Genomic DNA, 23,278 nt, shown 5'->3' on the forward strand with positions numbered 1-23,278 from the left:
GAAGGGGAAGAACATCGGCACGGAGCACTCAAACCCAAGCGCACCACATCCTTCCATCCTCGGTGCTGGTTGTGCCACCTTACCTGTGCGGTCCGAGCTCAACTCCTTCCTTGTGGGTCCACTTCCTGGAGGAGGCAGTGCTCCTGCACATCTGAGCAGGATGCCTGCTGGGACAAGCAGGAATGCAGAGAGGTCAAGAGGATGCGGGCAGGCATCCCTCTTGCTGGTGGTATTGATGGCGGTGGTGTTGGGGGGCCGGGGTGGCGTGCAGTCGTGCCCGGCTCCCTGCAGCTGCCTGGGGAACACAGTGGACTGCCATGGCCTCGGGATCCACGCTGTGCCCAGAAACATTCCCAAAGGAGCAGAACGGCTGTAAGTAACACACAGTATGTGTGCTTTATCATTCTGAAACATCCGCTGAATCGAGCTTTTGTGGACAATCCAGTGCATCCCTCCAGATACAATACTTTCCCTGTTTTGCACAATTACCTACTGCAGGAGTTTGGTATCTTCATCAGTCATGGTAAATGATTGCGCTGGGTTGGAAAGAACAGATATTGTTTGAATAACTTTCCGAAGTTTGTGTAAATTTTGGAGTAGTGTGTTTTACATATTGCAACTGGGGGTAGAAATATTTCCTCCTATGGGCAGTTTTGCACTGATGCTCAATCTAACTTTGAGACTCACGGGCATTAGAATGATACACTTCTGAAAAATGCAAAGAATAAGCTGCCAAATGCTGATGGCTTATTGTCTATTTAAATTACAGAACAAATCGAATGGGACAAGTGTGCGTATGATGTCTTTTTGGACACCTGCATAATTGCAAACAACAAAGATAATCGGGTTAATTGAAGACTCTAAATTGTCCATTGGTTTAGCTTTTCTCTTTTGTACAATGGTTTTATAAAATATGACATTTCATTCACTGGTATTGTTTTACTTGCAATGGGTGGCAATGTGGTGGCTAGAGGAGAAAGTAAGAATACTTTTGTTCTCTCAACCCAGATCTTGATTTTCCACCAATCTCACATTAATAAAAATGTACCATGGAATTATTATTGCTTGCACCAACTTACTACAAGGGGCTCTTATTTTGGTTCTGAATATGATGAATGGTATGTTGCATACATACAGTATAGAAACAGTTGGATATCTTTACTTACACCAGTACTTCTCAAATAGTGGGGTGCCCCCGAGGGGGCGCAGAGTGATGCTGAGGGTGGCGCATGTGACCTTGGGGAACATACTTTTTTGCCGAACTAGAATAAAGTGTAATCGCACATCTGCTGGCAGTGGCACTCTCATTTTCAGCATGTGCGCAGTATTTTTGAACCAAACAAGAGCACACAGCAAAGCGCACTGGAGATATGAAAAGCTAAGACAAAGACATATGACAAAGCATATGTAGCATTTGGCTTTTGACTTTTAGTACAGTGGGAGACGAGGAAAGACCAGTCTGTTTACTTTGTCTAAAAATGTTCGCAGCGGACAGCTGGATTTTTTTTTTTTTTTTTTTTAATTCAGCGAAAAGGTGCCGAATATTGCCAACAATTGTCCCGCTTTGTCAGTGTACATAAGGGGACCAAGTTGCTCAATGCAAAATAACCCAACACCACAGCAAAGGAGCTGATACTGCCTGCAGCAAAAATAAAAACTGTCTCTCTGTCCAATGACACTGCTGTTTTTGTTCTATTCATTTTTGTTTTTTCAGTCTAATGGTTTGGAATATTGTCCTCTTGAGTTAATGTTGCAAATCAATTTGACTTCATGATTATTTTTTTATTTTCTTCTTATTAATTTTTTTTAGCAAACGGTCAAAAAAATGTATCTTGAGTCTATTTTTACAGTATGGATGTGTTCTTTTTTTAACACTTTATTTTTTTCTTCTTTAATATTAGGATACAATGTTATGTAGAAGTGGACTTATAATAATGAGAATTTTGTAGACAAATGATACTACGGTATATTTACAGTGGCGGCAGTGAGTTGGGGGGGCGCGGAACGTTTATGTCTTCCTGTGGGGGGGGGGGGGCGTAACAGAAAATAATTGAGAAGCACTGACTTAAACTGATGGATTGGTTTTAGCACAAAAAATAGATGTTAAGAACGGCGAGCCATTAAATATGGATCCAAACACAAAGGTGGAAGTTTGTAGTATTTATTACAAAACGACAACTAAACGCAAGAAAAAATACAAAACAAAAATGGCCCGAACTGAGTCGGCAAGAGAACCAAGGGGAAGGCAACAATGGCCAGAAAAAGGCTAAAACAAGTAATAGCAACAAACAAAAATATCAGCACAACAACGTGATTACAAAGAATACAAATGGCAAGTAGATATCAAGATGACGCACACAACGGTAAGCAAGCAAGTTGGCAAGTTATAGTCCGACACTTGCAGATAGTGACAGGCATCCTTATATATTGAGCTTTCCTAATGTATTGCATTGCCTCGCCTATCCGCTTCAAAAAGGTGCTGAATAAAGAAAAAACCCTGAGAATGCCTACAAACATGACTATAGATTCAATATGAAGATTTTTTTTTTTTTAATCAATGTGGTCTTGCCTACTTCGATACAGTATTTTATACTGGGAACCAGTATGGGGTCTGTCACATCTCCAAGTAATGTTTCTGACTAAGGGTAAGGATTTTGAAGTATAGGTTGCATACAATTGAGGTTAACACATATGCCTAACAGTCAAGATCACTGTGAAGTTTGCATATTTTCTGTTGGAAACCTTCCTCCCTGAAAAAAATCAAATAGGGCTCTAGAACAAGTCAAACAGGAGTATCCGCCACCACTTTGTTGCATTTGCTTGTGTTTTCTCCAGGTTTAATGGCTTCCTCATACATTAGAAAGCACAATTGTTAATTGCTAATAGCATGATTGCCTAAGTCCGTCCCATTAAAAAAAAAGTTTTTTGAAAATACAGCAATTTCAACCAACAATAGTGTTCCAGTTGACCTGATTCATCCTTTGAGAATGACCTTGACCTGAAACCTACTTTCAAGCCACTCAGACATGATATAACAACACAATTTGAGCATGCACATCAATACTGAACTGTCCTTAGGAACGTGAGTGTAGCTACTGTGTTCGGAACCATTCACTTATTCTATACTTCCTAATTTTTGCAACACATACATTATCAGTATTCTTAATCATTATACAGTGTATGGATGATTATAATGTAAATAATGCCATCCACTATATAAAAATGGATAATCACTGCACAATGCACGCATTTTATACATTGAATTATACAGTATAGTCCACTATTTAAAAATCCCTACATAGTGATTAGGTAGAAGGGAATGATTCCCAAAGTCCCACATCAGCTATTCACAGCAGGAATGATGACATCAGGGTGTATAAATAAGGAAACACTCCAAGTGTGTGGATGTCTGTGTGTTAATAATTGATGCAAGCACACACACACATCATTCCATCCCTCCTCCATTTTCTCCTTTGCGGGTCACTGCAGGAGGATGTTTTCATCATTTAATGGTGCGAGAGAAAAAGTGCCGCAAGGGTGCAGACACAGTTGGCCTGTCATTTACACTCCATGGTAACCATCATGGCACGTTGACTTTGAGGAATAGAAAATTGACTTGTTTGACATGTGAGAGCAGTAGGAATACCCTGATTGTCTTATTTCAACCCTTGAATTTGATGTAAAGTCACCCAATATACACAAAGCAGTGGCACCTTGAGATACAAGTAACCTGAGTTCTTTGCTATACGAGCCATTATTCACCTGAGTACTTATTTTCTTTTGAGGGCAAACTGGAGATGCAAGCGCTCCATGAAAAAGTGGAAATAACTCACTTCATAATAAGCAGCTCTTTGGCAAGCAGTGAAATGTTGCTTCGATCTGTTTAATGAGGAAGTTTACTGTCAAACTCAACATAAAACTAGGATATACTGTATATGGTTTTAAAACAACAGCCTAAGGAATACCTTGGTTAGCCTAATGCCAGCATACAATGGGAAACACCATTGACACAGAAACAGTTAGCATCAATAATCATAATTTCAGAACCCTTAAAGCAACTGTTGTTTAAACATAAACGATGAAGAAAGACATGTTGAGACAGACAATATGATAACACTCACATATACAGTGAGGCGCATAAGTATTTGCACCCTTAGCGAATTTGCAAGTTCACCAACTTATAAAATAGGTAGTGGTCAGAAATTTCAATCATAGACGCATTTCCACTCATAGAGACATAATCTTAAAAAAATACAGAAATCACATTGTATGATTTTTAAAAAATAATTTATTTGTAATTTACTGGGGTTCATAAGTATTTCTACCCCCAAGAATAAGCTATAATTATGACACTCAAATAGTTGCCAGTCTATCTTAAAAAGGTCCACCTTTACCCCATGAGTAGCCACCCATCCACCACCCGTTTGAGCTCAATATTGTCACCTGTGCGCAGTCAGTCATAACCAAACTGATACCATGGGCAAGACCAGAGAGCTTTCGAAAGACGCCAGAGGAAAAATTGTTGAGCTCCACAAAACCGGAAAAGACTACGGGACATTGAAAAGCAGCTTGGTGAGAACAAATCAACAGTCGCAGCAATTGTTAGAAAACTGTACAGACTAAACATGACTAATAATCTACCTCAGACTGGGGCTTCATGTATAATCTCTCCTCGTGGGGCATCACTCATGATGAGAAAAGTGAGGGCTCAGCCTAGAACTACACGGCAGGAGCTGGTCAATGACCTGAAGACAGCTGGATGGACATTTTAAAAGGCTACTGTCAGTAGAAAACTACGGTGCAATTGTTTAGAGGGTTGAAGCCAGTACATGTGATGGTCCGTCTGAAGTTTGCAAGGGACCATCTAAACAATGCAGAGGGGTCATGAATGTCACGTGGTCAGATGAGACCAAAGTAGAGCTTTTTGGTGCAAACTTTACTCGTTGTTGTATGGAAAAGAAGGATGAGTACAATTTCAAGAACACCATCCCCACTGTGAAGTATGGGGGTGGAAACCTCATGCTTTGGGGCTGGTTTTCGGTAAAGGGGACAGGACCACTGTACTGTATAAAGCAGAGGATGAATGGTAAAATGTATCGTTAGATTTTGAGCCACAACCTCCTTCCCACAATCAGAGACTAGAAGATGAATCTTGGCTGGATCTTCCAAAATGACAATTATCCGAAGCACACAGCCAAGGTGACCAAAGAGTGGCTGCGCAAAAAACATATCAAGGTTATGGAGTGGCCTAGCCAGTCTCCAGACCTCAATCCAATAGAAGAAAATCTTTGAATGGAGCTGAAACGTCATGTTTCTCAACGACAGCCCCAAAACCTGAAAGATATAGAAAAGTTTTCTGTGGAGAAATGAGCCAAGATCCCTGTTTACATATGACAAAACCTGGTGAAGATCTACAGAAAGCGTCTGAACTCTGTAACAAAGGCTTCTGCACTAAATATTAGCACTGATTTTCTCCGTTTTTTAGATTATGAGTGGAAATGCATCTATGATTGAAATTTCAGACCTCTACCTATTTTCTAAGTGGCTGAACTTGCAAATTCACAAGGGGTGCAAATACTTCTGTTCCTCACTGTATAATGTTTGTCTTCTGACAAAAAATATTTCTCCCTTTTGAGGAACAGAGTGTAATAACAATGTAATTACAAAGTAAAGAGTGTCACTTTCTTATTTGCTTATGTTTATGGTTGTATAACACTGTTCATTGGCGGCACAAAAATGGAGCAACAGAATGAATAGACGTATTAACTCATAATGTACAACCTTTCATTCATTGAGACAATAACATTTGAGATGAAAGGGTGAGGATGGGGTTGCAAATGAATAAAATATGTTGAAAGTGTGGTGAGTGGATGAAATATGTGTGGGCTTTGTGAAATGGCGGTACAAAAATTAAGATTGCCAAAATGAAGGTCATAGGATAAAATCAATAAGAATAGAAGGATAAAAATCACAAGGGCGTAAACAATGAAATGAAGCAGATATTTCTTATTGAAGGGAAATGTGCTATGGGATAATCTCATCATTCCTTAAAAAAAGTTATGATTCAGTCAGTGTTGATGGTGGTTAAATTAGGTTGAGGCTGTCTCATGTCTGAGCAGCGAGTGCTTAAGCACATACCCTTCGCACACGCTACTTTTGTTACTCTCTTTAAACATATTTGAGCAAGACCAATAGAATGCAAATTGATCTTTGTGTGTGTGTAACATTCCCGTGGTGACAGCAAGCAATGAGAAGTTTCATTCATCCTTTAGTGAGACAGAGTAAGCACTTGAAGACCCCTCATCATTGTTGTCGTCATGGCAACACTCTGACTACTGTGATACTGCTAATATTGTAATACTATTGTAGTTCTGAGGTACTTTGAATCCTGTTACAAATGTCTCAGTCTTGTTTTATTGTTTTTCATTGGAAAAAAAAAACTGTCACCAAATCAACAGGAAATGACCAGATATCAATAGGACACGCCCCCAAATGACCTGATATAACCAGGCCGCGCCCCAAATGTCCCCAAATGACCTGATGTGAATAGGCCACGCCCCCAAATGTTTCCAAATGACCTGATATGCCTAAGCCACACCCCCAAATGTTCCAAAATGACCTGATATGACCAGGCCACACCCCCAAATGTTCCAAAATGACCTGATATGACCAGGCCACGCCCCCCAAATGTTCCAAAATGACCTCATATGACCAGGCCACGCCCCCCAAATGTTCCCAAATGACCTGATATGACTAGGCCACGCCCCCAAATGTTCCCAAATGACCTGATATGACCAGGCCACGCCCCCCAAATGTTTCAAAATGACGTAATATGACCAGGCCACGCTCCCCAAATGTTCCAAAATGACCTGATATGACCAGGCCACGCCCCCCAAATGTTCCAAAATGACCTCATATGACCAGGCCACATAGCCCAACCGTCCCAAATGACCTGTTTTGACCAGGGCACATCCCCAAAATATCCCTAAATCAAAAGGAAGTGAACTGATAGTGTCCCCAAAATGTCCCCAAAGCAGCCGAGGCTGGGCTAAGATCTGTATCTCCACAGAGCAAAGACCCAGAGTAATTTCTCCAGAAATTAGTATCTAGTTTTATTTAAAGCTGTGCAGAATGTAGAATAACATTGAGTCCACTGTAAACAGAAGCTTATCAAGCTAACAAAATAAATAAATAAACAACTCCAAAACTTAGTTTAGTGTCGGATTGCAAGCAACTATCATGTGCATATCCCCTGCCTACTAACTACACAAGAATGTGCAGGACCCATCTAAAAGCATGCTTCTCTCACTGTTGGGTTTTATTGGTAAATATCTTGTTCACCTGCCAGATCTAGCTTGTAGTCTTGTTGCTGGCTCTACTGCTCAATTACGGTATAGTTGCATGAAGCTTATTGATTGCGCTGAAAGCATGAAAACAAAATTATCAATTCATAATGACAAAAAAACAAACAAACAAAAGTAACGTCCTGGTCCCTTTGCAGAAAACAGCCCCAAAGCATGATGTTTCCACCCCCATGCTTCACAGTGGGTATGGTGTTCTCCGGATGCCATTCAGTATTCTATCTCCTCCAAACACGAAAACCTGTGTTTCTACCAAAAAGTTCTATTTTGGTTTCATCTGACCATAACACATTCTCCCAGTCCTCTTTTGGATCATCCAAATGCTCTCTAGTGAACCGCAGACGGGCCTGGATGTGTACTGGCTTCAGCAGGGGGACACGTCTGGCAGTGCAAGATTTGAGTCCCTGGTGGCGCATTGTGTTACTGATAGCAGCCTTTGTTACTGTGGTCCCAGCTCTCTGTAGGTCATTCAATAGGTCCCCCCGTGTGGTTCTGGGATTTTGGCTCACCGTTCTTCTTATCATTTTGACGCCATGGGGTGAGATCTTGCATGGAGCCCCAGATCGAGGGAGATTATCAGTGGTCTTGTATGTCTTCAATTTTCTAATAATTGCTCCTACAGTGTAAATTTCTTTACACCAAGCGTTTTACCTATTGCAGATTCAGTCTTCCCAGCCTGGTGCAGGTCTACAATATTGTCTCTGGTGTCCTTCGACAGCTCTTTGGTCTTAGCCATAGTGGAGTTTGGAGTGTGACTGACTGAGTTTGTGGACTGGTGTCTTTTGTACCGATAATGAGTTAAAACAAGTGCCAATTATACAGGTAACGAGTGGAGCCTCGTTAGACCTCGTTAGAAGAAGTTAGACCTCTTTGACTGCCAGAAATCTTGCTTGTTTGTAGGTGACGAAATACTTATTTTCCACTCTAATTTGGAAATAAATTATTTAAAAATCAAACAATGTGATTTGCTGTTTTTTTCACATTCTGTCTCTAATAGTTGAGGTTTACCCATGTTGACAATTACAAGCCTCTCTAATATTTTCAAGTGGGAGAACTTGCACAGTTAGTGGTTGACTAAATACTTATTTGCCCCACTGTACATACATCCTTAGCATCCTTAGTCAGTGTCCTTATCAAGAAAAATAAGAAAGTGAGTGAGAACTTCAGCCCGCCCTCTGGATAGTCTCGAAAGGAGAAACGTTAAACAGCACTTCAAAATGAAAAAAAAATCCTTCAGCCAAATGTATCCTCTGAAATTAGAAGCCAAAACAAGCGAGATGAGCAATTGGCAAACCCGTTTAACCCTCTCACCCCCATTGGGACAATGTGTCACACAGTTTGTTTGTTTTTTCAATCGCAGTGTGTATAGGAATCGCAGCAATTTTATTTTATTTTTATTATTATTATTATTTATATCTTTTTTTTTTTTTAATGGTGGTGAAAGGGCGAAATGGATCTTCCCAAGTGACAGCCTAACAATAGCCAAAAAAGAGCAAATAAATTGTGAGGCAGACATTTAGGGTTGACATTACCAAATGTCTGTAAAACATTGCCTGAAGTTAAATATATATATTTTCATACTTTAAGTGCTGGTGCAAGTGCAAAATGTACGATTTACTGAAATTTCACATGTATGGTACAAATTTTTGTGAAAACACCGCAATAACAATTAATACAAACTTCCAAACCAACTATCTGCACTGACCACAGTAAAATAAAAATGTAACTAAAATCCCAATCTATTGTAAACTTGGTTGCCTTGTATTTATATAAGCTATTGTTTGTCACACTCAAAAAGTGTTTGGGGGGGTTGAGAGGGGTCGAGTGTGGTTGCGTTTTGTCTTCCAGCTTTTACCTTTGACCCTGCCTTGCCGCCCAGACTGTCTCACCCACGCCGTCTCCTCGCACATCCCGCCTGCACTGCGCACACCCTCTTTCATGCACTCTAACTGCCAAAGTCATTTTAGGAGGGGCTATGTGGAACCGCCAGCCTCCCACTATGCACTGTTTCATATAGGAAGTCTACCCCACCAGGGAGTTTTGGAAGACCATTTTGAATATCTTGCTCATAGTACCTTCAACCCTCACTATATTTTTGGGTTGTCAGCTTACTTTTCATTTTTTTGTTTTACAAGCACATGTGAGCACCTTTAATGGTGCATAGCACAAACAAAGTCAGTAAAATAGGATTAAAGTTACATTATAGTCTGCCTTCGTTGGCTACTATGGTCTTATAATAATTTCATATTTGGGCACAAAAAGATTTGTAGGGTGGGTCTTCATTGTCATCATCAGTACATGACAAAGTCACACACTCATGGCACATGATATCGAAAACACACACACACAGGGAAACACTCAATAGGCTCATTTTACCACTCGCATTGAGGGAAGGATTACATCATCACTTGTAGGCAGTCTATCAAAACACACAATGAAGGTGATGGAGTTTAGTATGTGTGTGCCTATCACATGACACACTAGCTGAGTATTATTCTCTTTGTAAAGGCAGAATGTTTAATATATTGTGCTATTGCTATCGGATGTCAAAAATGCAGTGTCTAATTTTGGCAAATCTCACAGAGAGAGAGATCTGTTTTTATGTTTCATTTAGTTTTTGTCTGTGTGGTATTTTTGTGTTTTTTTTTTTTTTTTTTTGCATTTCTGTACATGTTTGTTTGTAAAGTGGAAACGTTATTTCTTGGAAAAAAAACAATATTTCTATATGTAAAAAAACGCTGTTGTATTTTTGTGTGGTATTTTTTAAACTATTTTCATTGTATTGTTTGATATTTTAATCATCCGGCATTAATATTCAAATACAGTATTTTGCCTCAAATGTATTTTTAAACGACACTGTTATGTATTTTTTTAATAATAGTTAATATACTGTATATACCGTAATTTTTGGACTATAAGCCGCTACTTTTTTAGCTCATCTTGAATCATGTGGTTTATAGTCCAGTGCGGCTTATTTGTTGATTCATTTGGGTTAATAGGTAACAATTTATTTCACAGCGGCGTCATAAGACTGTCACAAGGCAAATTTTGTCACTAACTCCATGTATGTCCAGCTTGGATCTTTTACATCTATTCAAACGTGAGATAATTTGCCGGATGACACTAAAGCCCCTTTCACACACTCCGAAACACCGGAAATATCTCGGGATTTAGCCGTGCAGGAGTTGTATGCAGGTGTGAAAGTGGGCCAGAACGGTCAGGAACGCAGTTCCGGTATAAGATTCAGGGCCAGAACGCAGTTCCGGTATAAGATTCAGGGCTGGAATGCTGTTCCAGTACACGGTGCTTTGATTCCGAAAATATGACGACAACTGTCAAAACGCTGTGTTTAAAAATAAATAAATAAATAAATGCTAAGCTGCCACACATGCATTTCATCTCCAAGAAGAAAACAATCTACCGACATCAGATTTACATACACAAGTGTTAAGAACAAGCATAATAAAGTGACAAAAAAGGGCAATGCAACATAAAATGGATACAATCTTTAAGCGCAACGAAAGAGTTGAGGAAGCTGATTTATCATATTTAGTTTTATTTGCTCTGATGGGGAGGTTCAGAACATCTTAGCTGTCAATGTGCACTTTGGACTTATATTAGTTCATTTATGTGAGGTTACGTATTCATTTCCTTATGATTTAAAAAAAAGTCAATGTTGGCGTGATTTTCAAAATATATTCCATTTCACTCTGCATCATATACTGTAAGTCATTTGTACTTATTTTTGTGAATGTATACCCGTATTTTTCGGACTATAAGTCGCAGTTTTTTTTCCATAGTTTGGCTGGGGGTGCGACTTATACTCTGGAGCGACTTATGTGTGAAATTATTAACACATTATTAAATAATTTCACATGTTATTTTGGAGTGACACTGCTGGTTTGGTAAACTTGTTAGCATGTTCTTTATGCTATAGTTATCTGAATTACTCTCAATAGCTATGTTACGTTAACATACCGACCATGTTCGCTTTTCATTGTTCATTCATCATGTAACATTATCATACTGTACACTTATTCAGCATGTTGTTCTCTATTGTATTTTTATTTTAAATTGCCTTTCAAGATGACATATCTGTTCTATGTGTTGGAATTTATCAAGTAAATTTCCCCCAAAAATGCGACTTATACTCCAGTGCGACTTATATATGTTTTTTTCCTCTTCGCTGGGCATTTTATGGCTGGTGCGACTTATACTCAGATACGACTTATAGTCCGAAAAATACGGTACTTATATCTTTATTATATAAAAAAACAAAGAGTGAATGTTTTCTGAATGTATGTTACTTATATCTTTGTTAGTAAAAAAAAAAAGTAAATGTTACATTAACTTCAATTTTAATATACATCCTATGTTCTTAAGTAGTTAGAATTGAGATTTGGCATTTAGTATGTGAGGAAATGAGGGAAAATAAAAATTAGGGGATGGAGGTTGGGGTTATTGCTGTTTTTGTTAACTTTTATTTTGCAAATCATTGAAAAAATAAAATTTTGAATGAAAATCCATTTTGTATGTGTTATAGAAATAACTGTGCGAAAACAGTTTTCTTTGCATTTCAGTAGTTTAAGAGGTTTAACACCTCTCGCCCCCAAAAACTGAAATAAAATAAATAAATAAATAAAATTTCTGGCTCCGAGGCGACCTTCACGTCGTGGAGTTCCGGCAAGAAATTCTAGCCACTTTCACCCCTGGTTGTATGTGAAAACAATTTCCCGGGTCGATTGAAAAGGAGATTATGCGGATATTTCACAGGTCGCGTCTTAGTATCATGTCCAGGACTTTCCCGGGATGCGGTGTGTGTGAAAGTAGGTGTTAAATTCCCGGATCACAGCACGATGGCTGATGACGTAAATATCATGGCGGGCCAATCGTCACTTCCTCTACTACTCTACTTTCGCTACTGCGGAAACAAGGTTGCACTTCAATGCAGAAAACAACGGAGGGACGCGTTCAAGGGTTTAATAAAAACATATTTGCTACTACCACCAAGATCTGCACTCGTAGCGGCTCCACCCGGGTCCGCGCCCAAGGCTTCCATGCACGACGCGGCCGCCTTCCTACTTGGCGGGGCCTGAGGCGTGCCTCTCCCTGCCGCTGCCCCGCGAACAAAAACGCGATTGATCCCGTGACAGTAGAACCGAGGAAGAGAGTCCATTGTCCATCTTTGGAAATGTGTGGTTTATTTTCTTCCCGATGTTTGGGTCCGCTATTTCAAAGCAAAAAACAACGGAGGGATGTGTTCGATGGTTTATTAAATACAAAAATACACACGATCAATTGCTGAAAGAGGGGAAACACACAATGTGTCCGTGATAGTTGGTCAACCGGGATCAATAAAATACTAATTTAAGCGGTAGGCAGAGAGCCGACAAGATAACAAAACAAAGCCAGCGTGATTCTTCCTTAAACCCTTCTCTTGGATTGCCTGGGCCTAAATACATTCTTGATGAGCTTGAATTGGCTGCAGTTACGACATTGGGAATGCTCCCTCCGGAACAAACCTCAATATGACCAACATTCTGACAGCCGATGCTGACCAAAAATGACGTCCGGGTTATAAAATCGACCAGTGGGCAACACGGGACAAGTGTGTGAAAGTGTCAAACCCGCGTCATTCTCGGGACATCTCTACATGCGTGAAAGCAATGACGCGAGTAAATCCCGCGTCACCTTACACGGGAATTTCCCTGGATATGTGTGTAAAAAGAGCTTAAATGACATCTATCATAATCATTCATTAATGCTCATTACAGTGTCATGTCATAATTATGACGGTGTCATGATGCTGCTGTCAAATAAATTGTTACCGGTAAATAGCTTTTGGTGTAAATATCCCATAATACAGTGAGGACAACTGCAGCTTATAGTTCAGTGCGGCTTAGCTACGAACAAATGCCATTTCAAGTCAGATTTGGTGGTTGGCGGCTTATAGTCAGGTCCGCCTTATAGTCTGAAAATTCTGGTAAATTTGTATTTTCTTTTAATATTTAGTCTAATATTGGATACTTCTTCCAAATAAAAGTACATTATTTGAAAGTACCGTACTGAATATGTAGTTTCTAGATCTTTTCCATGTCAAATATTTTGGTCTTTTCTCAATAATCATTATGTTCAATGATTAAAATATTATATATCTTTTTATACTCCCATGGAACTTCTTCATGAAATCATGATAGTAATTACATTTTCTTTTCTTTTCAAATATTTTGGCATTTAAGATTTAATAATTTAGCAGTATTTTTTTGTATTTTCTTTGAAAAAATTAACTATTACCTTTTCGTATTATTATTATTTTTTTATTATCATTTAGCACTTTTGTAATATCCTCCCCATCATTTATATATAATTTTATCTTGTAAATATACAGTATTTTCTAAGTAGCATTTTACAATTTGAATTTTTTAAATGTTTTTGCTAATATTTTGTGTTTGTTTGTTTACTCTTTGTTACTTGTTCACTTTGTTTGTTGGTTACTTTTTGTTTGTTTACTCTATTAAGCATAATTATTAACTCATTCACTACTAAACATCATGTCCCAAGACATCCCCTACTTTTAAGTGCCACAGTATATTGTGCTTTATGGGTACATGAACAAAGAAGAAAAAGAAAGATTACATTCCCATCGTTCATCGTAAAAAACAATAAAGTTTGTTTCTACTCTTTTTCATTGTTTAGTTAAGAGCAGTTCAACATCATAAAAATAAATGAATTGTTGTACGTCTTTGGTAGGGTAATGAGGTTGTCTTTGTATTTGTCATGCAGAGATCTGAATGGGAACAACCTCACCATCATCACCAAGATGGACTTTTTGGGCCTTAAGCATCTGCGAGTACTGTGAGTGTTCTCCTTTTCCTCGTTCGCAGATTTTTGTCTCCCTTCACAGCCTCCTCAACTACCAAACCGCAGGAATGTAGGAACGTGGCCCAGGAACCCCGCCTGACACATGAGACATCTATAGGTGCTGAGTGTTGGTGCCACTGATGCCCTTCAGGGTGGGGGAGGGGGGTTGTTACATTTGATCATTCCTTTGTTATACATTTTTTGTATTATTTGTGTTTTTCATCTACTATTTTTTTTATATACTGGTAACTTTTACGATATGTATTTTCAGTTTAATATTTTGCATGATTTTCTAAAAATGTCTTTAAAAATGTTTTATGTTTTTCAAGATCATTCTAATATTTTTCTATCTTTTTCTATTATTGTAGGTGCTGTCTATTAATCAGGAATATTTATTTGTTAATACTGATTTATTCAACCCTTTCATGCACAAATTGTGATTAAAAAAAAAAAATTCTGGACAGAGGTCTCAAACTTGTGACCCGGGGTCCAATTGCAGCCCATGGGGCAGTATTTTGTAACCTCCTCCCCCTCCCCTCCGCTGACATTCAATTGGCGTATTAGTGTTGCCTACACATACAGTATATTGTAAACAAAATATATCAATATTTTTAAATAATTAATTGCATGATCCTTTACAGATGGTAATAGTAATACATTTAAAATATATATCAAGAAGGGGAAAAAAAACGCAAATTTAAAAAAAAAAAAAAGACCATGTGTCATAAAAATAATTCGAAATGAAATAAAAATTTGCTGTAAAAAAACGTACGCTTCAAAAACTAAATAAAAAACAAATTGTAATCAATTTTGTTGTTGTTGTTTTAAAAAAAAAAAAAAAAAGGGGGGGAAATGACATAAATTCAAATAAGTACGACCAATGTGTATTTTGCTCTTGGAATTTAATCGATTTAGGCTTTTGATTTTTAAATGTCATGTGACCTCACACAGCTTAACTCTTTAGGCGCCATTGACGGAAATAGACGTCCAATCTGCGCACACACATCATTTGATCGCTCCCAGCCCCTCCCAGTGAAAATGGATTGTACATCTACTACCGTCAATAGGTGTTTTCAACATCAGTTTTCCTCTTTTTACTACAACACATCACAATACATAATCTGTGACCTGGGATGTCAGTGAATGAGTTAAATTAATGATAATTTTTGAATAGATGTCCACTGAAGTGAGCATTGTCCTTGAAAGGGTTAAATACTTTTGTGTTTTTTAAAATTCTGTATTCATTTTATTTCTGGACTTGGTGTAATCTTGTAATTGCATTTCCATTATGCAGGTTTACTTTTTTTTTTTTTTTTTTCTTTGTGCACACAGTCACCTAATGGAGAACCAAATCCGAGAGGTGGAGCGAGGCGCTTTGGATGAATTGAACAATCTGGAGCGTCTGTAAGTGTAAATAGCATTTAAAAAAAATACCAACAAATACATTTCAAATGATAAGAGAAAATAAAACTGATGTTTTTGATGTCCTCTTACATCAGCAAGGAGAGCCATATTAACTTTCATTTAATAATGCGTACTAAAAAATTGTGGTACTGTACCATTGTACATAATCTGACATGGTGTGTACCATTTATGTGTGTGTTTAGTCGCCTCAACAAGAATCGTCTAACGCAAATTCCGGAACTTCTCTTCCAGAAGAATGAAGCTCTGTCACGGCTGTGAGTACTCCAACTTTGTGTTCTTCTTTACATTTTCAATTCTGATCTATACCTGGATCCTCCATAAGAATCTTTCTCCCTCTCAACATGACCTGCAATATAACAGAAGAGTTTGTATTGAAGCATGTTAACGTGTGTGAGAGAGAAAGAGAGATTTTGATTAAATTGAAACATAACCGCCAAATGCTGTTTGAGTGCACATGCATGAAGCTGTTGTTGTGATGGATTGATGGAACACGCAAAATTCATTTCTCTATTCCCAAGAAGACAAGTGAGCAGGTTTGAAGACACTTCTTGACTGTATCAAATTTTCCCATTCAAATAACGTATCAAATGTATTTCCATCTGTGTGAGAACTATTTTCACGTATTTTTAGAAATGTATCTATTGATATTCTATTCCATTTTAGTTCAATACGGAACGCAACATTTAATTCCCAATTTTGGATTGTTCCTTATTTCAAGGGACAGGTGGCAACCCTAGCGCTGAGCAATGCGCATCTCCAAGGCACTTTGGAGCAGAGAGAAAACCAAGCATTGTCAGGCTTATCCTCAACCCATTTTATTTTTTTATGACTGCTGTCAAGCCTGCTCCTTCCTCAAAAGCCGCCTTCAAGCTAGGCGCTAACGCTACTGTACACCCGGTCTCTCTCGCTCTTTGCTGATGTTAATTGCTGCATGAATTCCAATTTGGAGGACTTGACAGTTCGAACTGCAGCCACATTCTGGAAAAATGTGGCCCGGATGGGATTTTAACCACATACGAAAGTGACCTTGATCGAATTTGAAATGGTCCACTTTTATGTGACTTTTCCCGTTCAGTCGAGTTGGAAAAACACAAAAAAAATCGGATTCGAACCTTGCCTAGGTTAGCTGACATTACTGTGTATATACACTCACCGGCCACTTTATTAGGTACACCATGCTAGTAACGGGTTGGACCCCCTTTTGCCTTCAGAACTGCCTCAATTCTTCGTGGCATAGATTCAACAAGGTGCTGGAAGCATTCCTCAGAGAGTTTGGTCCATATTGCCATGATGGCATCACACATTTGGTGCAGATTTGTCGGCTGCACATCCATGATGCGAATCTCCCGTTCCACCACATCCCAAAGATGCTCTATTGGATTGAGATCTGGTGACAGTGGAGGCCATTTGAGTACAGTGAACTCATTGTCATGTTCAAGAAACCAGTCTGAGATGATTCCAGCTTTATGACAAGGCGCATTATCCTGCTGAAAGTAGCCATCAGAAGTTGGGTGCATTGTGGTCATAAAGGGATGGACATGGTCAGCAACAAAACTCAGGTAGGCTGTGGCGTTCCAACGATGCTCAATTGGTACCAAGGGGCCCAAAGAGTGCCAAGAAAATATTCCCCACACCATTTCACCACCACCATCAGCCTGAACCGTTGATACAAGGCAGGATGGATCCATGCTTTCATGTTGCTGACGCCAAATTCTGACCCTACCATCCGAATGTCGCAGCAGAAATCGAGACTCATCAGACCAGGCAACGTTTTTCCAATCTTCGATTGTCCAATTTTGATGAGCTTGTGCAAATTGTAGCGTCACAGGAGTGGTACCCGGCGTGGTCTTCTGCTGCTGTGGCCCATCTGCCTCAAAGTTCGACGTACTGTGCATTCAGAGATGCTCTTCTGCCTACCTTGGTTGTAATGGGTGGTTATTTGAGTCACTGTTGCCTTTCTATCAGCTCGAACCAGTCTGGCCATTCTCCTCTGACCTCTGGCATCAACAAGGCATTTCCGCTCACAGAACTGCCACTCACTGGATACTTTTTCTTTTTCGGACCATTCTCTGTAAACCCTAGAGATGGTTGTTCGTGAAAATACCAGTAGATCTGCAGTTTCTGAAATACTCAGACCAGCCCTTCTGGCACCAACAACAATGCCACGTTCAAAGTCACTCAAATCACCTTTCTTCCCCATATTGATGCTCGGTTTGAACTGCAGGAGATTGTCTTAAACCATGTCTACATGCCTAAATGCACTGAGTTGCCGCCATGTGATTGGCTGATTAGAAATTAAGTGTTAACGAGCAGTTGGGCAGGTGTACCTAATAAAGTGGCCGGTGAGTGTATATAGTGTGTGTAGGTGTGTGGGTGTGTGTGTGTGTGTGTGTGTAGGTGTGTGTGTGTGTGTGTGTGTGTATGTGTGTGTGTGTGTGTGTGTATTTATTTATAGAGCTACATATTGATCTATTGAAAACACTACCCTTATGTTACCTTATCCAAAATGTCATAGCTGCTAGATTTACCGCTGAAATGGTCCTACAGATGTTGAGAGATGGAGAGGCAGTGACGAGGTTGGACACAGGTGTCCAAAATTTCTAATGATGAGGACCCAGACTATTGTTCAAGTGGCAGTGGCAGTTGTCCACCTGGAAACTGAACAGAATCAATCTGACTCATACGATTCCACTTATGTGTCCTCTGAAGAAGAAAGTGTCCAAATCATGTTGTGTGGCCCTAAATATAATACTAATTAATATACAAGTTGTTATTCTTCACCAAAATGGCATAAAAACACATTGGTTCTAAAATGGGTCATTTTTGACCCACTTATGGAAGAGTATAGGGTCCAGTAACTTGTGCATCTAAGGGTTAAGGTTCTGAAGGAGCAGAAAGCCAGTGGGAAAGTTTACCTTTCTCACCCATTGACATTCAGACAAAAGGCATGATGGAGAAGAGCAAGGATGAGGAGACAACTCCAAGAAACATGTCACTAGAGCAAATATTAACACACACACACACACACACGTCCAGCTGTGACCAGCCTCGGTCAACATCATCTTCTGACCTTTTTGAATCCTGGCAACAGAAATCTTGACGACCTGCTGGGAAAGCATCTTTAATATCTGCAGGTTGCAGAAGTGGTTCACTAATTGTGGTATAAGGATCATAAGTAATGCGTATGTTTAATTGTTCCCATGGGTTTAAATTTGTTTTCAAGCCAATTGGCTGCTATTGACGGGGACAGATATGCAATCAATTTTGAACTGGGAGGGTTGCCAGTGAGTGACCCCTACAACGTATTCCTAACTGCACTTACCATTCCAACATGCAAAGTTTTGCTTTTCATCCATTAATCTGTGTTATTTGTCTATTTCCTATTTTGTTTCTGTTTTTAACTTTTGCTGATTTTAATGTGACTTTTTTAATGTATTCTTTTGCTTGTCTTTTCATTTTTATTTCTTAAAGCAACATTTGGTAACTTTTCAGTTTTGAACAATTTTAGCGACACTGGAGGACAAAAGCGTTAGTGTTTTGCCTTTAGGAAGGCTGCATTTCCCATTAGGAACAGTGCACATCCGCATGGTGTTGTAAAATTATAAATCAATCAAAAATCAATCTCCTGGTTGCCTACAGATTGATTAAACATCATTTCTGTTTTCAACAACTGTGTGAAGGATGAATAGTAATAAGGTAATGAATCCATTTGTGGCTAAACAATTGCATATGACGGGAGTTTGGTTGGGGGGGCACGCCACACCAGCGAGTGAAAGCCTGTTTATTCTGTATATCCCGGGGGCATCCCTTTTTTTTCCTCGTCAGACAAAGCTTTTTGTTTCTTTGTTGCTCTGCCATCTTTGCAGAATTCGCGTGAAAGCGTTTGCATCGACTTTGAATGGGGAATTGGGAAAGGGGGAAGTGCAATATGCCGTAAAGCAGTCAGAACATTTGAAGTATTTTTTTTGTTTTGTTTTGGGGTTTTTTGGCAGGGTTCCTGGCACACTCCTTAAAGTTAATTAGTGCTGGTCAAAGTGATACAGACTAGGTTTGGGAATCTCTGGCATGAAGCCGATTCGATATGTATCTAGATACACAGGTTACGATTCGATTAAAAAACGATACATTTTTAAGGCCGAGCGATTCAATACGATTCGATACAGTGTAAGAACGATACGGTTCGATAGAGTGAAAACGATACGATAGTTAATATTTGTTGTGTGTGTTTGTACAGTATTTTAAAAATATAAAAAGACCACAATTCTAATACAGCAAAATTAAACAACAAAATTTCATACCAATGTTATGTTTTATTTTTTTATGGAAAAAAAAATAAGGCTTACTATATGACCGTCATTTTGTTGGATGGGATTGATAATAAAATAAAACTCCAGTGAAAGACAACAATAAAGTGCAGTAATTCAATTACTGTATTTCCTGGTGTTTTTAACACAGGAGGTAAGTAATTTAAGTGCAAACTTTCAACGTAAACATCTTACAAGCAAAAAATATTTTATGCAGCAGGTCTTGAAAAAAAGAATTAAACCTGTTAATGTTATCATAAATAAATAATAAATTATGCTTTACGACTGGTATAATTGGGGGAATAAAAACATGGCATTTTAGACAGACAGGTCAATAACCTGGTCTTTAACCTAATACACAGCACAGACATTCACTTATGCTTGTGCTTCCTCATTTTTTATTCCTCATCACTGTCCATATCTTTTTTTGAAGGGCAGATTTTTCTTGAGGAAGCTCAACTAATCCACATGTTCATGTTTAAGTAGACTGCGTTTCGTGGAAACAATATGCCGCCCTTTCCACCATTGTAGTGGGTTATTTTTCAGAGTCAAAATCTCACGATCTCTGTACCGCTCCACGCTTCACACAAGCTCTGTCCCATGCGAACAGATCTGGCTGCCTTCATCACTTCAAAGTCCGACTTTTGTTTTCCTGGGTGCGTCGAAAATCAATCGCTGCACGTCGCTGGCGTCGGTGATCACACTGTCCATTGTTTTAGCACGTTGCTTCGTTGCCACTACTAGTTTCGTTTTGGGCTGTGAAGAAAATGCTACGGAGCATGCGTTAGAGTGGTTTCATTAGCTGTCGCGTTGTTATGACACGCCCGTGACGATCGGGTAATGACGGTGACTAGTAGCGGTTCTGCCGAAATGCATGGGACGTTGAGGCAACCACGACTGTGAGTAGTGCTTGTCCATATTATATCATGCGTGCGGTCTCGATCTAAGTGCACTGTGTGGTAAATGACACAAGCGCAGTATGTGAAGTAAAAGCTAAATTATTATCATATTAAGCAAAGCATTGGACAAGACATTAGAAGCCGATTCTTTTGCTCGCGATAGTGGAATTCTATCTCTACTATCGGTTCATTGAATATTTAATGGCTAATTACTGTCGAATGGTAACTTTACTATCGATACATCCGTATCTCTCACCTGGAAAACCGGATATCGGGTCGTATCGGTTTGTCGTTCTCAAGCTTAATACAGACCCCAATAAGATATAAAAGAGGTGTTATTCAAATAGTTGTCAGACGACAAATTATCACAAATGTTATGAACATATTTTCTAAAGGTTGAAAAGTTACCTGGTGTTGCTTTAATTGACTTTTTTGTTTTTAATTGTGTCTTGCTGATCTTAATGTGCGGTAAAGCACTTTGAATAACCTTCTGATGAATTGTACCGTACACATAAATTTGCTGTGCCTTGCCTTACAGCACATGTAATAACGTCTCATTTCGTAATTTACAACTGTTCTTTTAAGCACAATCCTCCAAGTCAAATTGGATTAGACGTTGATCTCCATGCGTGGCACTGAAGGAATTAATAATACCAGAATTTTTTTGGGACATACTTTCAATCTCCTTTGGTTACTTCATAAGCATCAAAGTCAGTGCAGCACAATATTGAAAGCCATAAAGGTAGCAGACATTCACCATGCTACATTGCCATACATTCAAAAGAAACAGTAAATTTCATACTCGAGTTAGCTTTATGTCTTACTGCTTCTTTCATCTTTTAAGGCTCTGGAGCCCAAAAATCAACACTTGACACCATCAGAAGGTGGAGTGTTTTTAGTTCATTCTTCTGCAGACTAAACAGTCCTGCACACTGTGAGCTTAAACAAGATAAAAGGTAGTGCCTTAATGGGTACATGCTAAGAGGTGAGGGTTCCAATAAGGTTGGGCGTAATAAAATAAATATTGATCTTTGCTTACTTTTCTGTCTTTTAACAATATAATTAAGCGTTTCTTACTGTAATTTAGAGCAACCAAATGTGTAAATATAAGACTTATTATCATCAATTTAACGTGGTCATTTTTCTTTCATTTTATCTCCACACTGATAAAGCCTTCCAATGTAAAATCCTTACCCTCCCATGCTGTTCCTCGAATAGCTCGAAATCTTCCACTACTGCGTATGAATGATTGGCTGCAACTAATTTTTCTTCTTGTATTTTTAGTGACCTGAGTGAAAACGCTATTCAAGCCATTCCCAGGAGAGCCTTCAGAGGGGCTGCAGACCTAAAAAATCTGTAAGTCAATGAAATAACAAAGCTAAGAAAATAACGCAATATTAAGATATAGAATACAGTGGGGTAAATAAGTATTTAGTCAACCACTAAATGTGCAAGTTCTCCCACTTGAAAATATTAGAGAAGCCTGTAATTGTCAACATAGGTAAACCTTAACCATGAGAGACAAAATGTGGGAAAAAAACTGAAAATCACATTGTTTGGTTTTTAAACAATTTATTTGCAAATCATGGCAGAAAATAAGTATTTGGTCAATACCAAAAGTTAATCTTATTACTTTGTTATGTTCCCTTTGTTGGCAATAACGGAGGCCAAACGTTTTCTGTAACTCTTCACAAGCTTTTCACACACTGTTGCTGGTATTTTGGCCCATTCCTCCATCCAGATCTCTAGAGCAGTGATGTTTTGGGGCTGTCGTTGGGCAACACGGACTTTCAACTCCCTCCGCAGATTTTCTACGGGGTTGAGACCTGGAGACTGGCTAGGCCACTCCAGGACCTTGAAATGCTTCTTACGAAGCCACTCCTTTGTTGCCCTGGCTGTGTATTTGGGATCATTGTGATGCTGAAAGACCCAGCCACGTCTCATCTTCAATGCCCTTGCTGATGGAAGGAGATTTTCACTCAAAATCTCTCGACACATGGCCCCATTCATTCTTTTCCTTACACAGATCAGTCGTCCTGGTCCCTTTGCAGAAAAACAGCCCCAAAGCATGATGTTTCCACCCCCATGCTTCACAGTGGGTATGGTGCAATTCAGTATTCTTTTTCCTCCAAACAAGAGAACCTGTGTTTCAACCGAAAAAGTTCTATTTTGGTTTCATCTGACCATAACACATTCTCCCAGTCATCTTCTGGATCATCCAAATGCTCCCTAGCAAACCGCAGATGGGCCTGGACGTGCACTTTCTTCAGCAGGGGGACACGTCTGGCAGTGCAGGATTTGAGTCCCTGGCGGCGCATTGTGTTACTGATAGTAGCCTTTGTTACTGTGGTCCCAGGTCTCTGTAGGTCATTCACTAGGTCCCCCCTCGTGTGGTTCTGGGATTTTTGCTCCCCGTTCTTGTTATCAT

General features: G+C 39.2%; 1 protein-coding gene across 1 annotated transcript in view; it reads left to right on the plus strand.

The window, feature by feature from the left end:
• Window positions 1–23,278, plus strand: part of LOC130920709 (slit homolog 1 protein-like) — an 88,197-nt gene continuing 64,919 nt past the window's right edge. The window contains exons 1-5 of the mRNA XM_057844101.1: window positions 1–372; window positions 14,145–14,216; window positions 15,555–15,626; window positions 15,830–15,901; window positions 22,135–22,206. Coding sequence (XP_057700084.1) covers window positions 161–372; window positions 14,145–14,216; window positions 15,555–15,626; window positions 15,830–15,901; window positions 22,135–22,206 — 500 coding nt within the window. The 5' untranslated portion in view covers window positions 1–160. The remainder of the gene's footprint in view (window positions 373–14,144; window positions 14,217–15,554; window positions 15,627–15,829; window positions 15,902–22,134; window positions 22,207–23,278) is intronic.

Source organism: Corythoichthys intestinalis, chromosome 8 (genome assembly GCF_030265065.1).
Source record: "Corythoichthys intestinalis isolate RoL2023-P3 chromosome 8, ASM3026506v1, whole genome shotgun sequence".
Classification (NCBI taxonomy): Eukaryota; Metazoa; Chordata; class Actinopteri; order Syngnathiformes; family Syngnathidae; genus Corythoichthys; species Corythoichthys intestinalis.